This window comes from Oxyura jamaicensis, chromosome 4 (assembly GCF_011077185.1).
Source record: "Oxyura jamaicensis isolate SHBP4307 breed ruddy duck chromosome 4, BPBGC_Ojam_1.0, whole genome shotgun sequence".
In the NCBI taxonomy this organism is placed as follows: domain Eukaryota; kingdom Metazoa; phylum Chordata; class Aves; order Anseriformes; family Anatidae; genus Oxyura; species Oxyura jamaicensis.
The window spans coordinates 79,134,091-79,148,946 of NC_048896.1; the positions used below are offsets into that span (position 1 = coordinate 79,134,091).

General features: G+C 34.0%; 1 protein-coding gene across 16 annotated transcripts in view; it reads right to left on the minus strand.

Moving 5' to 3' along the window:
- The window catches only part of SLIT2 (slit guidance ligand 2), a 256,661-nt gene that overhangs the window by 94,149 nt on the left and 147,656 nt on the right, over positions 1 to 14,856 (minus strand). For 15 of the 16 annotated variants that reach the window (XM_035323812.1, XM_035323806.1, XM_035323807.1 and 12 more), the window contains exons 6-7: positions 5,160 to 5,231; positions 1,172 to 1,243 (exon numbers count right to left, since the gene is read on the minus strand). In XM_035323812.1, coding sequence (XP_035179703.1) covers positions 1,172 to 1,243; positions 5,160 to 5,231 — 144 coding nt within the window. Of the gene's footprint in view, positions 1 to 1,171; positions 1,244 to 5,159; positions 5,232 to 5,819; positions 5,915 to 14,856 lie in introns of those variants that run through there. The other variant, XM_035323815.1, reaches the window with a different exon arrangement.

The following is a 14,856-nucleotide window of genomic DNA, read 5'->3' on the forward strand; positions in this document are numbered from 1 at the left end:
AATTCTTGCATTCTTGCAAGAGCAAAAGCTCTTGCATTTATCCAAACAAGAATAGTTACAAGTCTGTTATGAAGTCAACAGAACTACTCACCTGAGTGCAGTTTTTTCAGTTACAAATATTATCTTAACTTCAGTCAATAGCACTACTGCTTTAAAATATTTGTGCAATCAAACATGCATAAAAGAAAATGGACAGACTCTTTGCAAAATTAATTCTTTAACAGCAAAATTTACTCTCGAACTGTGATAGGAACATCCCATTCATTTCTGATTCCCACTTCAGTGGAAAGTCTGTTTGATAGTGTGTCAGAACTAAACCTTGACAGAGTCTGGTTTTGTTGATTGACACAGTGTACATTTATTCTTAGTTCAGTATAAACAGAATAAATAACACCACATTGTATCACTTGCATATACACTTTTTTTCACTGTGTTTTGTTTTAAAAGATTGAAGTATTCTGTGAAAGTCATAACCTCTAAAAATGGGGACCTTATTGTAAATGCTGACACAACTTTAATTATAATAGCACTACCGGATGATCCGATAATTTTATGTTACAAAGAATGTTGGAGAGCCAGTTTAGTTTAATTAGGTCTGCTAGCAGTACAGTAATAAAAGCATAAAGATTTCCCATTTATCACATCTGACAGCCAATCAAAGATTCTTCCATGTTCCTAAATGAAATGTGACCCATTCAATAGCTCAAAGTAAAACAAATTTTTGACTTTCAAAAAACATCAATTTCTTACTCTATGCAGCTGTAAAATATAAAAGAGAATCTTCCCTGCCCCCACCTTTTTTTTTCATAAGAACGTGAAGCTTTTCAGTGAACAAATGCAGCACTATGGAACACCCAGTTGGGAAAAGGCCATGAAAACATTCCCATCACCCCATATCCTAAAGAAATGGAGTGAAAAGGATACAAATACTTTGTCTCCTGAGTCCCAGGTCACCAGCTTTAGGGTCACTTATTAGTTTTACCTTTTAGGGTCTTTTGGCATACAAAGTTCACACTCACCAACCTCAGTATTTTTTTTTGTCTGAGAGTATGCCTTCTCTTCCTGAATATGTATTTATGGGCCACCTACAAAACTTGATAGAGGAAAAAAATGGTATACTGAACACACTGGGTTGATAATGATGGCAGCCAGCTTCCACAGGACTACTTACAAAGTTCTGAGTTTGGGCATATGATTGAAACTTGCAACAGACAGCCGGGTGATGTTGTTATTGTTGAGAGTGCTGTGAAGTCAAGAAGAAGCACGTTAATATGTTACACTTCTGTCACACTAACTACACTGTTTTACAAGACATAGTTAATGAAGAACAAGGCGTACTGTTCTTAGACATGGCTATCGGGGAAATAAGCCCATACTTTGAGGTCTGCTTTGGCTCCCATTTCAATCCCCATTAAAACATTCAATTTGACCATTCCATTAATAACCCTAAGTAAACAGAGACCCCAGTAACCTATGATCAACTCAGAGGACAGAAACAGAGCTTCTGCCACTGTTGAATGCATCTATAGCATTAAAGACTGCCATCCTGACATAAAGAAGAGTTCCAGAGGATTTTTGGAGAAAAGTCCTTGGTTTTAAGACTCTGGTCTCCCTTTCTAGCTTCTGAGAGTTCAAGAGAGTTCAAGTTATTATTATTATTATTTCATGAATCTTCTAAAAAGTTCATCTCTGAACTGCAGTCAATTTTTATACAGAACAGTGTTGCTGCAGATGATCCAGAGCTGCATGAACAATAGGTGACTTTCTGCTATACAATGGAAGGAGGCAGGAACCTTAATTCTTTAGCAGATAATTTACATTTTAGACAAGGTGCCCAGAACTTGAGACAAAAACTAGGAATAAATCTTAGCCAGTTGTTGGCTAGCATAGAAATGTCACACACAGTAAGTGTAGTTTGTAAAGATAATGGAACTCTATGAACGATCCTGCAGTTAACTATTGTCTTTAGGTTGCAAATAAAATGCAAACAAGCTTGACTCCAGAACAAGGAAACAAGTAACAGAATTTACAGTTTCAGCTTAGAGATTACTCATTTGAATACAATGGTGAATGTGCTGTACGGTTGTAAACACAATTATAAGATTAATAAATAATAATTTGCACTACCCAAATATTTTATTTATTCCTTTTTGAAACAAGCATTATTAAAAAACAAACAAAGAAACAAGCAAACAGAGTGTAATTTGTGCATGTTCTGAGTAAATTTTAACTACCCTGTGATCCCAAAACACATAAAGGTAAATTCACAGCACACTGAACAGCATGAAGCTATATGCTTCCATATTAACCAAGCAATTAATTACTGGTGCAATGTGCTGCATTTTACCTTTGTGTGCTTACTCATTCAACAACCTAAGTGTTTTCTTCACTATGCATAAGGCATTTCCCCTGTGTGCCCTCAGGACTACATAAACAAAGAGGAGATTAATCAATAGAAATAAAAATAATATATATGTGTATATATATATATATATTTAAATGGAATTAAAAAAAAAAAAGACCAAGTGGGAAGTGGGTATATCTGCAAAAGGTGTCTTAGTGAACAAATGACAGCCAGTAGACTTTTCCAGGATCTTCTTAGTGTCCACATGCTAAATGACAGCTCCAATACTTCTTCCTGCATGACCTCTTAAAAGGTTTTCAAATCATCTTTTTTTTTTTCAAGGAAGGGAAAGGAAACAAGTACATATTTCCATAGCTTTTAACTGTTTAAAGAATGTACATCTACAAAAGGTTTTAATTTTAAATTCCAGATGTTTTGTGTTTGACTTGCTGTTGTGTAAAAGAGCTATTAATTTATCTTTTTGCAAGGCACAGGAAGACATTAGAGTTGATGTAAGGGATACATAAGAAATTAAACCATTTTTATAACTATTGTAATCCAAAATGCTTGATTTCATTGCAAATCTAAAATCAATTAAAAAAATAAAAGGGAATTTGCTCCATATTTTTATCTAAAACTGTTGCACACTATTGCAAAATGTGTGATGAGAAAGATGTTTCTTGAATTTCTTGGATACTTTATTATTTTAATATGGCAGCACAATAAATTTTCTCATAGTCAATGTTTCCCCAGTATGGCTGATTTTCTCTTAGATAAAGGAAGAGCAAAAAGGAAAAATAAAATTTCACAGAAATCTGCTAGCAAATTAACAAGTGGGCAGGTTTATATCTAAACTTGCTTCCATCTTTCCAAATTTCATGTTGATTTTGTATCTTTAACATTAATAGCCTCCAAAATTCTGCAGTTGTCTAATCAATTTATAATACCTGTTAATGTGGTAAAAAATTCAAATTGTGACTAAAGAGTGTTTCAGGCCAAGTAACTTTAAAAATTATTTAAAAGCTTCAGCATATACTTACAGTTTGAAATAATATACAAATTCTGTGCTTAGAATAATTAACTCCAAATGGAAAGAAAATACATAGTCTTAGATACTACTCACTGTTTATATATTATGGTGTGATTTACATAACTTTCATGCTTTATTAGAAAAGAAGTCACATTAGATGCATACTTTTCAGTAAATGTTCAAAATCTCTCTTTTTTTAAATTTATTTTCTAAACTGTCATTGCTTATCACACAACATAAGTCAGGATAGCGAACATGTAGTTGTATATTTGCATAATACTAATAGTTAAGGTATATTCACAAAATTCTAGCTATCTACTTTGTAATCAGATGATTATTTTAATACAGCTCTGTTCCCTTTTGCATTCATTGAAATCAGTGTGAATTTCCTACCATTAACTTCTACTGGCAAGGATGACCTTTTTAGATTACTAAAAATCGTGAGCTTTACAAACTACAAATATTCAGTTATATACACACATGCACATACACATTTAACACTTCCAGATGTAAAGGCTCATATTAAAACACATGATAATCAGATTAAGTCACCACTGGAAAAAACATGAGATACAAAGATAAAAATCTCATAGATTTACTCAAGTTCACAATTAGACTTAATATTGAACCTACAGTACATTATTTTATAACTTAAAGTTAACAATAGGTTTATTTTCTATTGTTATACTGTAAAAAAAAAAACCTGCTGTCAGAACCATTCACTCATAAGTAAGATCAACTATTGCATAATAAAATAAAACTTTACTGCAGTAGCTCACACATTCTTAGTTTCTTGGACATATAGGCACTATCTGTCAGTAAAGGTTTTTTACCTCAGAATCTTAGAAGAAAAAAAAGAAGCTTCCTCCCACCTCAAGGTGAGATTTACCAAGCATAATTCAAACTAACATGAAGTAACTCACTGATTCACAAAGTCTTTCAGTTCCCTTAATAATAATAATAAATAATAATAATAATAATAAAAAGAAAAAAATGTGACATTTTGACTGTCAGAGAAAATATTTCAGGAATGTGTGCTGTGTCTCAAATTCTTTGGGAATGGAGACACTTTGCTCATTACAGTCACTATTTTCAGGTCAGGGGTCACTGATGATAATTTTGTTACCTTTAACCTCACTGAGGGCAACTTTAAGACAGTGAGAAAAAAAGTATGCAAAAGAGTATTTTTTGAAACCTTCAATGACATAAGAAGGTATTTTCTGTATATGTTTTTATACACATACCCACAAAAATTAAAATAAAAATATCCATTTAACGTGGACAGGCTAAACATAACAACAGTGTTTTGCTAGGTAGGTGCCTCTTTGAAAACATCTAGATTGTCAGATACATTTAGTATATTGTTCCTTAAGTAGAGAGGCTGAAAGATCAAACTGATGTCAGACTGTACAACAAAGGCAATCCTGAAAATGTTCAGTACTTTTACAGTGATGTATCATTTACAAAAATAATTGGATTCATTAATGCTTCCCTCCCCGTTTTAATAGGAAATATATAATTTTCTTACAGTATCTACCGTCTACCTATTTTTTTTTATTATTATTATTATTTAACTGTGTGTTATGGTTGTCTTGCAGAGTAAAGGAGCATCTCTGTCTCCCCAGATAATTTTACCATTTTATAGCACATTGCAGTGGATTATTTTAAGACATCTTTTCACTAGACCATTTTGACACCAGGCTGCAGCTCACAGATAAGCTTTTGCATTAGTACTCCCCAGATATCAAGCTCTTGCTAAAAGTCAGAGATACAAGAAATACTTACAGCACTTCCAGGTCGCGTAGAGCCCTAAATGCCCCATCTTCAATACAGCTGATCTGGTTGTAATCCAGTTGCCTGTTAAACAGATTAGGAAGGTATTTGTAAAAGAGATGAGTGCTGGCAGTGCTGTGTGTGAAGCAAGCCTCCTGAAGGGTCTGCATGGCCAGGCCACGCCAGCTGAAATGCTCTCACAAATACACTCATATGCTTAAGACTGTCATACTCCATGCCGGCCTGGATGCTGCCACAGAAATCTCTTTTTGTTCTGAACTGTCTGCGCAAAACAGCAGCTTCAGGAGAGCTCCAGTAAATAATAACTGCACCTTATATTAAATGCCAAAGGAATGCAATTTCATTACATCAAGAAAAGCTATCCATTAAAAGCTCTCAGCGTCATCTTGCTGAAACAATTTCATTAAGGTAAAGGACGGTAAATCACTTAATGTCACACGCATCCCCTCGGTGACCTAACAGAATCCATTTATCAGAGCAGCCCAGCTGCATGTTAATTCCCTGCACCCTGGCAGGAGCGAGCGAGGGACCACTTTTAGGGGTGCATCTGCCCCAGATGGGAGGTGTGGGGCTGAGGTTGGGGGTTTATGATAATTGGCTTCTAGTATATTTCCCAATGTAGAAATGTTAGCGTCCAAGGTATTTAAATACCCAGTTAGCTATATCTTTTAATTCTGTTCCAAATGAAACTAGCATTTCTGCTGGAAGCTTCCGTGTGTGATTTTCTGCATAGTTTGTTCTCTCCACAATTGTATGCAGATAGGATGTTGCCACAGAGCACTTGAATTCTGGATGTAAAACTCAGCAATTCATCCCATACATTATTAATCTTTAAGTATTAATTTATGAAAAATTTACATTCATTTCTCTGAAGAATACTATTACTTTTTCAATTCATAACATTGATACAGTACATATGGCACAATTTTAAAAAGTCTGCTGAAATTAACCACATGCAAATACAAAATCCCAATTTCCCTGGTTATAAGCTTCTTCTATAAATATTGCCTATAAATATAATTCCTAATTCCTATAAATATGCATTCTGAGGCACAACTTGCAAGAAAATACAACCTCACTTTAAACAACCAGATCTTCAAGCCTGACACTTGTCCATATCAGATAAGATATATGAGTAAATGTGTGTGAACAATGCTAAGAAAATGAACAAAATACAAATGAACTCTGCCCTCTCTGTTTGCAATTATATATTAGCTACCAGGGCTAATGAGGCTTTTACTAAAGCATTTTCTGTGATTCTTCTGAATTTCTGATAACCTTTTACTTTATTAATAAATCATCATACCCACTGTTGAGTGTGAAGTACCAACTTTTGTAAACTTCTTCTAGTTTCATCCATATTTTTCATCTGAATTACTACTATGTAGGAATAAAATATTATCTGAACTATAGCGGTATCTGTGTTTCTTTGTACTGAAAGCTATACTGAAATGCAAACTATAATTTCCTGAATATGATCTTTAATAATTTTGGTGCAATATTACAGCACCAGTGCTGCAGTGTTCAAATATTTAAGCCTACTTGGTCAGGCTCTTTTCATTTTTACTAATTAATTTCATTTAACAATTAAGTTAATAGCCTTTTTATTTTAAAGAGGTAAAATATACACACAGTACAGTTCTTTAACCTCTTGAACAATTTATCAAAGCTATTTAAATTAGTACAATGGCATGAAATGTTACCCTTGACACAATACAAAAGAGAAATTGTTTCCAGACAAATTGGAAAAATCTTTTAATGCCATCGAATTTGCCTAATGCAGTCTGCAGGTTAATCTGTAAAAGGGTGAGCTGTATGTTTGCCCATATCTTATTATCCTTAGCTGTCAATGTATAAATCAGTGCTGACACAGCTTCTTCTAAATCATCCATATTATACACAAAGGAAAATCTTTTAACAGTAGAGTAAGCACTTGAGCAAATCTTGTCCTACACAAACTGAAAGGCAGATTTCTTCCACTAGACTGGCAGCAGTTGTGGTGCACCTGGAAACTTTTGGACATCTTCCTTTAGTGAATCACCATTACCACTATCTTAATGAATGGTGAGTTGTTTTCCTTTAAATTTTCTTACCAGAAAAATTACTTTGTTTGCACTGAATTGGTTTAGGTTTGGGGGGAAAGGGAGTTTTATGAATGGAGGAGGACAAATATTTCCTGTGTTTCTAAATTATCATTGAAAAATACTACTTTTTTTCATGTTTTAAATGATCTTCCACCAGTTATGACCATGATATATATATATATATATATATTATATATATATATATATATATAAATACTATGACCAATTGGCATAACATTTTTTTATGCTATGAAAGGTAGCTTTGAAGACTGTGTGCCTGGCTTGAATAGTAACTTATGGTATTTGTTAAGGTAAAGATATCCACTGCATATATAACACAAACAAAAAGATAATATTTCATAATCAGTGTATCATTAACGTACAATTTCTCTCTAATAGACATACTGAAGCAGTCTGAATTTTTGGGGTAAGGAATTTTTTTGTGAGAGCAAAATGTGTGAGCGCTTTGCTTCAGACATAAGCAAGAGAGCAAAAAAAGTACATGTCTCCAATTTTAAGCTGTTTTATCATTTATTTTTAGCATGATGACTTTCAAAACCATATATTAAAATAATGCTATGTGCTATGAAAAAGCTTTTCTCACCACTAAGTTATTGACTATACAAATAATACTAACTTAATTTTAGAGTGTGGTTTTTAGTTTTTCATTATTTTTTCCATGAGAATTTATGTTTTTCTTTTCACATGATTGAAATGCCCTGAAAAACAGAAGCTGATCAGACATGGACCAGCACCTCTGGCCCATCTGCATCCCACCCCACTACCCAGTATCTCTTCATGGTCTTTTTCCCCCACCATCTCTATGATGGGTCTTTTCTATGTGGGACCACTGCGTCTCTTTGAAAAGTTTCTCTTCTCCTCTACTTTTCTCCCTCCGACTTTCCACAAAGCCTCTAATTATGTTGGGCAATGTGGTTCCTGGAAAGCTCATAAAATGCCAAGCAACAGCTGTTATACTCAAAATATTACAGATGTCACAGAGAATTAATTATTTTTTGCACCTTCAGCATGACCTCAGCATTACCCGGGTACTTACTATCTACTGCTATTAAAAATGTTACTGTTCATGGATAGTGAGGACCATTCAACTGATAATAAAATGCGCTTCTTAAAGTATCATTTACTTACTGGTTTTGTAACGACATCTTGCACTATAGAAACACAGTGCTAAGGTATTTTTTTTTTCATTTTTAGCATATGTTGCCTAACAGATGACAAATAAATAATAATAATTAAAAAAACCCTTATCTCACAAGAAGAGTATTTCATGACTAATATGAATATGTAGCATACATTTGAAAACTTCTATTCTCATACATAAAAAATAATAATAATAATTTCTATCTGACTGACAGAGAAAACATTTTTTCCTCATTCATAGTCTGAGTTAAAAGTTACAACAGTTTCAGTCTGTCTCAGTTTCAACAGTTTCAGTCTACGTACTCTCGTGCTCTTCAGCACTTGAGGACACTCTGTGGTCCAAGGCAAGAAAGGCACCATGCAGATTTAGCTTCTTTTTTTGCTCACAAATGATTATATTCTACTAATGGATCAACTTAATGGTAAACATTTTTAAGAATTCATCAGCAAAAGTCATAAACTTTTCTAGATCCCTGCTGTGTCTTCCTCACGAGTAAACATTTAGAAATAGTTTCTAGTTTTAGCACACTGTATGCTGTATTTCATATAATTAAGATTTTTTTTTTTTTTCCTTGGGAAAAGAACAGAGTGCACAATATTTATCATTCCAATAGAATTTTTGGAAATTATTCTATTCACTATTCTAAACTATTCTAGTCACTATTTTAATGTCTCCCTGTATTTTTTACAACAGAACTGAGTTATGCTTTCTTATTTCTCAATTCCCCTCTCAATTTCATTTTCAAGAGGGATCAATAATTTCAGAGGCATTAGCTGAGAAAGATGTAACATAATTGTGCAAAAATTTATTCTAAGTTTTTATCAAGCTTCAAAGAACTGTTTGTACCCTGTGTCTGTTTATTTCTTTTGTTCTACATGCACTTGCTAATGTAGTTCTTTCATTTTTCATTTTGTTCTTTCTTAATATTTCCTGTAAAAACATTTTGAATGCATAGTATTTTTCTAATATACATTATACAGCAAATGATTAGTCTTTCTCTTTTAACCCAAAATTAATAAGAAAGGCTAACAAAACACAGCAAAACAAAAAAACTCTAAATTAGGCATACATACTGAATAAACTATAAGAAAAAGGAGAAAAGCTTTATAGCTCCATCCTCTCAAAATTACTGAGCACTTAGTTTATCTAAATCTACAAATACTCTCCAGGAGGAAAATGAAAAATAAAATAATATTGATAAAGAGAAGAAATAGAAGAATTGCATGTTGCGTGAAAAGGAGCAAAAACACATAATGAACCATCTGTAATTAATGTAATGTAATGTAAAAACATTACGACATAAGTATGACTTCACAGAAATTATTTAATTAAGCCAGTTAGATGGCAAACAGCCTCATGACTGTTACAAATAGGGGAGTGTAAGACAGGGTAAGCACATATCCCATGGAAGTTGTTTAAATATTAATTATAAAATCTTTACCTATAGAGCTTGTTTAAATATTAATTATAAAATCTTTACCTATAGAGCTATTTCTAGTTACTCTACATAAAAATAAAAATTAAATTAAAAAAATGTCCTTGCAAGTCTCTTCTCAGGATGAATATATCACCCTGTTTAGTAAAGCAAAGGCAGTCTCACTTTCCAAAGTAGTGCGGATGTGTAAAGACCTAAAGGCTCTTGAGAGTTCAGCTAAGTTCTGTGTGCATCTTAGAAGGTCAATAGAAGCATAAACTAACTTTCTCTAAGATCCAAATCCTCAAACATCATTTGCATTATTCTCAGGTTTGTTTTATTCACCTATGTACTGTTATGCCAGTTTTGGACAGATTTTTAGATTTATCCACTTCAGACTTTTCATTGGTGGTTCGAGTGCTAAAAGAAGACTTTGCAAGAAAGTTTTCAACACACCTTCAGAGAATTCTCATTTGAAACTAATCTTCAAAGCCTGATTTAAAAACACAATTAACAGTTCGTAAGTGATTTGTTTGTGACTAAAAGGAAAATTTGTTCAGCTGGCTAAATTTTAGGTAAGTAGACTTCAGTGAAAATAATAGCTTTAATAATAGCATTCGGCTCCTGTATTGAAATGGTCTTTTATTGAAACAGTCCAAAAGAAAATCTTTTTGCCTAAAGGTTATAAAGTCTCTGATCTATTTGGCAACAACACTTTTAGGAGTCACTGGAAAAGTTTACCTACGCTTTCTGTTAGTCCTTCAGAGAAATGTTTTGACTTTACCAAAAACCTTAAATATGCTACTGAGTATACTACTCTCCAGTGAAAATCTTTCTTGATGTATATCTGAAATATGGGTAGCTGTACAGACAAGTAATTGAATTAAGATTCCCACTAGTAATAGAGGTATGAAATATGTCAATTCTAAATTATTAAAGCATTTCTTAGGCAAGCAGTGGGTTTGGATTAGCACTTGTGCAGATGAGCAGACATATACTTCCAGTTGCAGTGGAATTTTGTGCATAATCTAAGAAGAAATCAGTAAGAGAACACCTTCAGCAGGACTGTCTGGTTTTCAACTGCTAATAAAACTGAACTTCAAGAAGTCTAGTCATTGCCAGCCAAGATAATCACGAAATTCAGTTATGCCTTTAGTGACAAGGCTAACTTTAATTCTTTCACAATAGGTCCAAAAAGGCCCTGGAGAAACACCAAGTATCATAATATTATTGAAAATTTTGGACAAAGATTATTAGAGTAATTTGAAGGACTTGGAGAAGATGCTAATGTCTGTCTCCTTACTAATTTTCCCAGTTAATTCTACGTGTGTAGCTACTACATTGCCCTGCGGCCTTTATCCTTGCGGTGACAGCTACAGTATCCAACAGCATCTCTATGATCCACCACCATCATTACCTACATCATGACTGCCCACTTCCCCTTAATTTTCTGACCCGGGAGCCACCGTCCCCATAAGCTCTTTCTGCATGCTCTGTTACAGGGGGTAGAAGAACACAGTCCCTCTTTAGCAGCCTTTGCTGGAACAAAAATTCTCAAGAGGACACCACTGTCCCCAGTTGCTGGGAGAAAATGGAACCAAATAGACACAAAGGCACAAAAACAGAACAGTCTAAAATAAGACTAGACTGGGACAAGAAAAAACAGGACACAATATACTGGCATGAAGATATGATGAAAGTGTTGCCCGTTCTTGATATTATTTTGACATTGCATATACTTACTATCACAATTCTGCCATAAGTACTGTATCGCCATCATCATTAAGGTGTATATTAAAAACATGTATTAAATTTCTAAGTTATATGATAATTTCAATATATTAAAACAAACAGACACAGAAAGTTCCACTGCATTCTCTGAAGAAGCTAACTTCCTGACGCAAGTTTCTCTCCCAGAAGAAGCACCAAGTCAGGAGCAACGCTTTGAATTATACTTTTAGGATTTGAACTACCTATACTGGATACTGTGTTTTCAGTCAGAGAGAACTGTAGAAACTAAGGTTCCCTTATTTGCTAGCATGTTTTCTGAAGCATTCATTAGCAACAATGAAGTATTCATTAGCAACAATGGGGCTGCAGCTGTGAGAGTGAAGACAGGGTGATGAGGTAAGTGATCTTCCCTATCTCTTTGGCATTTGGGAGATCACACCTGAGTACTGTGTCTGGTCTCAGATTCAGCCTCCCCAGCAGAAGATGGACACTGACATGCTGGGGTGAGTCTAACCAGGGCCACCAAGATGAAGCAGGTGACGTCTGAGGAGAGTCGGCAAGACCTCTACTTGTTCAGCCTTAAGAAGAAAGTGCAAAGGCAAGGGGAGGGAGGAGGGGATCTTATAGCTGTCTATAAGTGCCTAATGGGAGGGTACAGTTAGTATGTTTGTGGGGACTGACTTTACTGTTGTTGCTGCTCTTAACTATGATGGTGGGACGTGTCACTGTGGCTGTAATTCCTCAGAATGCCTTTCTCAATTCGTTTGTCTTCTATAGAATCTATCCTGTAATATTAAGAAGATGCCCATAAAAAAATATGACTGGACAGCTTCTTCTGAGAATCATCAAGAGGACTCTAGAATGAACATATTAGCAGGAAATCAAAAGATCCTAGTGGTATCATCAACTATAAAGGAATCAATTTCCTTCAGACAATCTGAGTTAACATCTATTTCCTTTTGTTCTGTGAAGACTAGAACAACATTCTTTGGCAACCACAGAATCTTTTCCAAAATGTTTCAACAGCAGATTTGGGTGGGGAAATACTTAGGGGGAGTGAAAGAAAGCTGAGTCTCCATTCAGCAAAACAAAATATATAATTGCTTCAATTTCTGTGAGATTTAACTGCCTTTGAAATTGCTTACTAGAACTACTGTTTGATATTTTTACCATACATTGCATTAAAAATAATAATAATAATAATAAAGTCCCTTCAATTTATATTCTAATTAATCTAATGTTGTTAGACAAAGCAAAACTTGAATTTACAAAGTGTTCTAATGCAGATTTCTTTGTGCCTTTTATTTCCACCTCTCTTCCAGAAGTTTGGTTAATATCTTTAACAGTATGCTTAACTACTAGGCAATTACAGAAGAAACAGTGAAATTAGAACAAATATTGAATTCTGTTTATGACAGTTCTCAGTAATATAGATATGTAGTTCCAGGACTTTAGTATAATCATTCCTTAGATGCTATATTATTTTATTTCATGTTTTTCTTTGTTTGCAAAGTGATGCTTTCTACATCCATCACTCATCTATTGTCTTCTTACTTTTCTTGGACAATGAAATAAAAATAGTACAATTCTTGCAATCACCCTTCTCTAAGTATAATGTAGAAGCCTAGGTTAGGTTTCACATCTCTCTCTTTCTTGACTAAGCTTGTGGAAATGCACAAATACTATTCATTTTCTGAATACATGACCTAGTTACATAAATGCTGTCCTGGACTGTATGTGGCTCACCCCATGAACTCATGTTTCATTCTGATGTACCTATACCTCAAACAACATAAGGTGTGTGACCAAGAATGTAGAGAGATGTGTTTCTTAGAGCTTTCTACTGATCATAAGTATTTCAGATTAAATGTTTATTTATTTATTTTTTGAGACCACCAATAAAGGATATTTCTGTAGTTTTCCTGCTGTCACAATAAACTATATGCCACATATCATATTTGGACTTTGTGGCAATGCTACGGCCTTTATGTGAGTTTTGTTTGAATTCTCTTCCAAAACAGAAAGGCTTTAGAGAGCAGATCTACCGTTTTATGCACATTTTAGACATAATTCAGGATCCTTACCATGAAAATATATACCAAGATCTAAATATTATCTTAGCTAAAATTTAGCATCCCAACTCAGTTTCTGACGGGAGCTATCTCAAAATACATAAGTATATTTATTACATTCTAAAATACTGCCTTGCCATGAGAAAACTCTCAATGATGCTTTTATTTTTACTACCAAAGTTTCTTTCTTCAGCTGTATCAACTTTCAAATATAACAGAACATACACAAAAAAGCAGGCTTCTCCTTGTAGCCAAGACTCTCTCAAACCATGAGTAATGATGGCACCAGTTCTGAACAGAAACTCCTAAAATATCATTTAAACAAAGTAACAAAACTACTCTGAACTGTGCTTACATGTTTTTAAGCATAATAGATTAGAACATAACAGATTTTCCATTGAGATGGGGTAGGACTTTATTGTAGGGAAAGACAGTATCACAAATGTGTTTAAATTAAAAAAAAAAAAAAGTAAAAAACAACGTTTCTGTCATTGTATTATAATATTGTATTATTTAGACATATCTTGTAGTTATATTATAATCATGGAGCACTCCATTTTCAATGTTTAACTACAAAAGTTAATCTTTCTATAACCCTGACAACTGCAATTAGCAAAAAGTATTTCAAAGGAAATTACATGAAAACCTCATATAATAGCTTAATACTTCCCTATTTTTATTGATGCCACATAGGACAGTAAGTGTATTTTTTCACAGCTGCATCACATTGGGAGCTCCACAGTCTTTCCTGAATACAGTAGAATGTGTCCTCTGTGTTTGTTGGTTGCTTACAAGTGATGAGCCCCCAACTTACAGCTGCAGTTATAGCTTTTAGGTGGATGACCTTATGTTTCCTACTATGCAAGTTCATCATGGTCTTCAGGTCATTCAGCTCATTCAGTCCACTAAACTGACTCACTACTCTAAGCACACAGTCAAAAAGTCATTGCTTTCTTTTTTCTTGAAACTCTTGAAACATATTTCCTCATTTTTAAGCCCTGAGAATCTAGGACTTGCCCATGAACTTCAGGGTCTGTATCTCCAGGAAAGCTAGTATATAGCTTTTAGAAAACACTTTGCCACAAAAGAAAACTGTGTAAGAAAAGTAATTACACAAGTAAAAAAAATAAATAAATAAATAAGTGAGTAAAACTAGATAATAGCTTGATTTTTCTTTCTTTGTACAAGCTTACAAAAGGCAAACTCCTAGACCCGAGGCAGGACA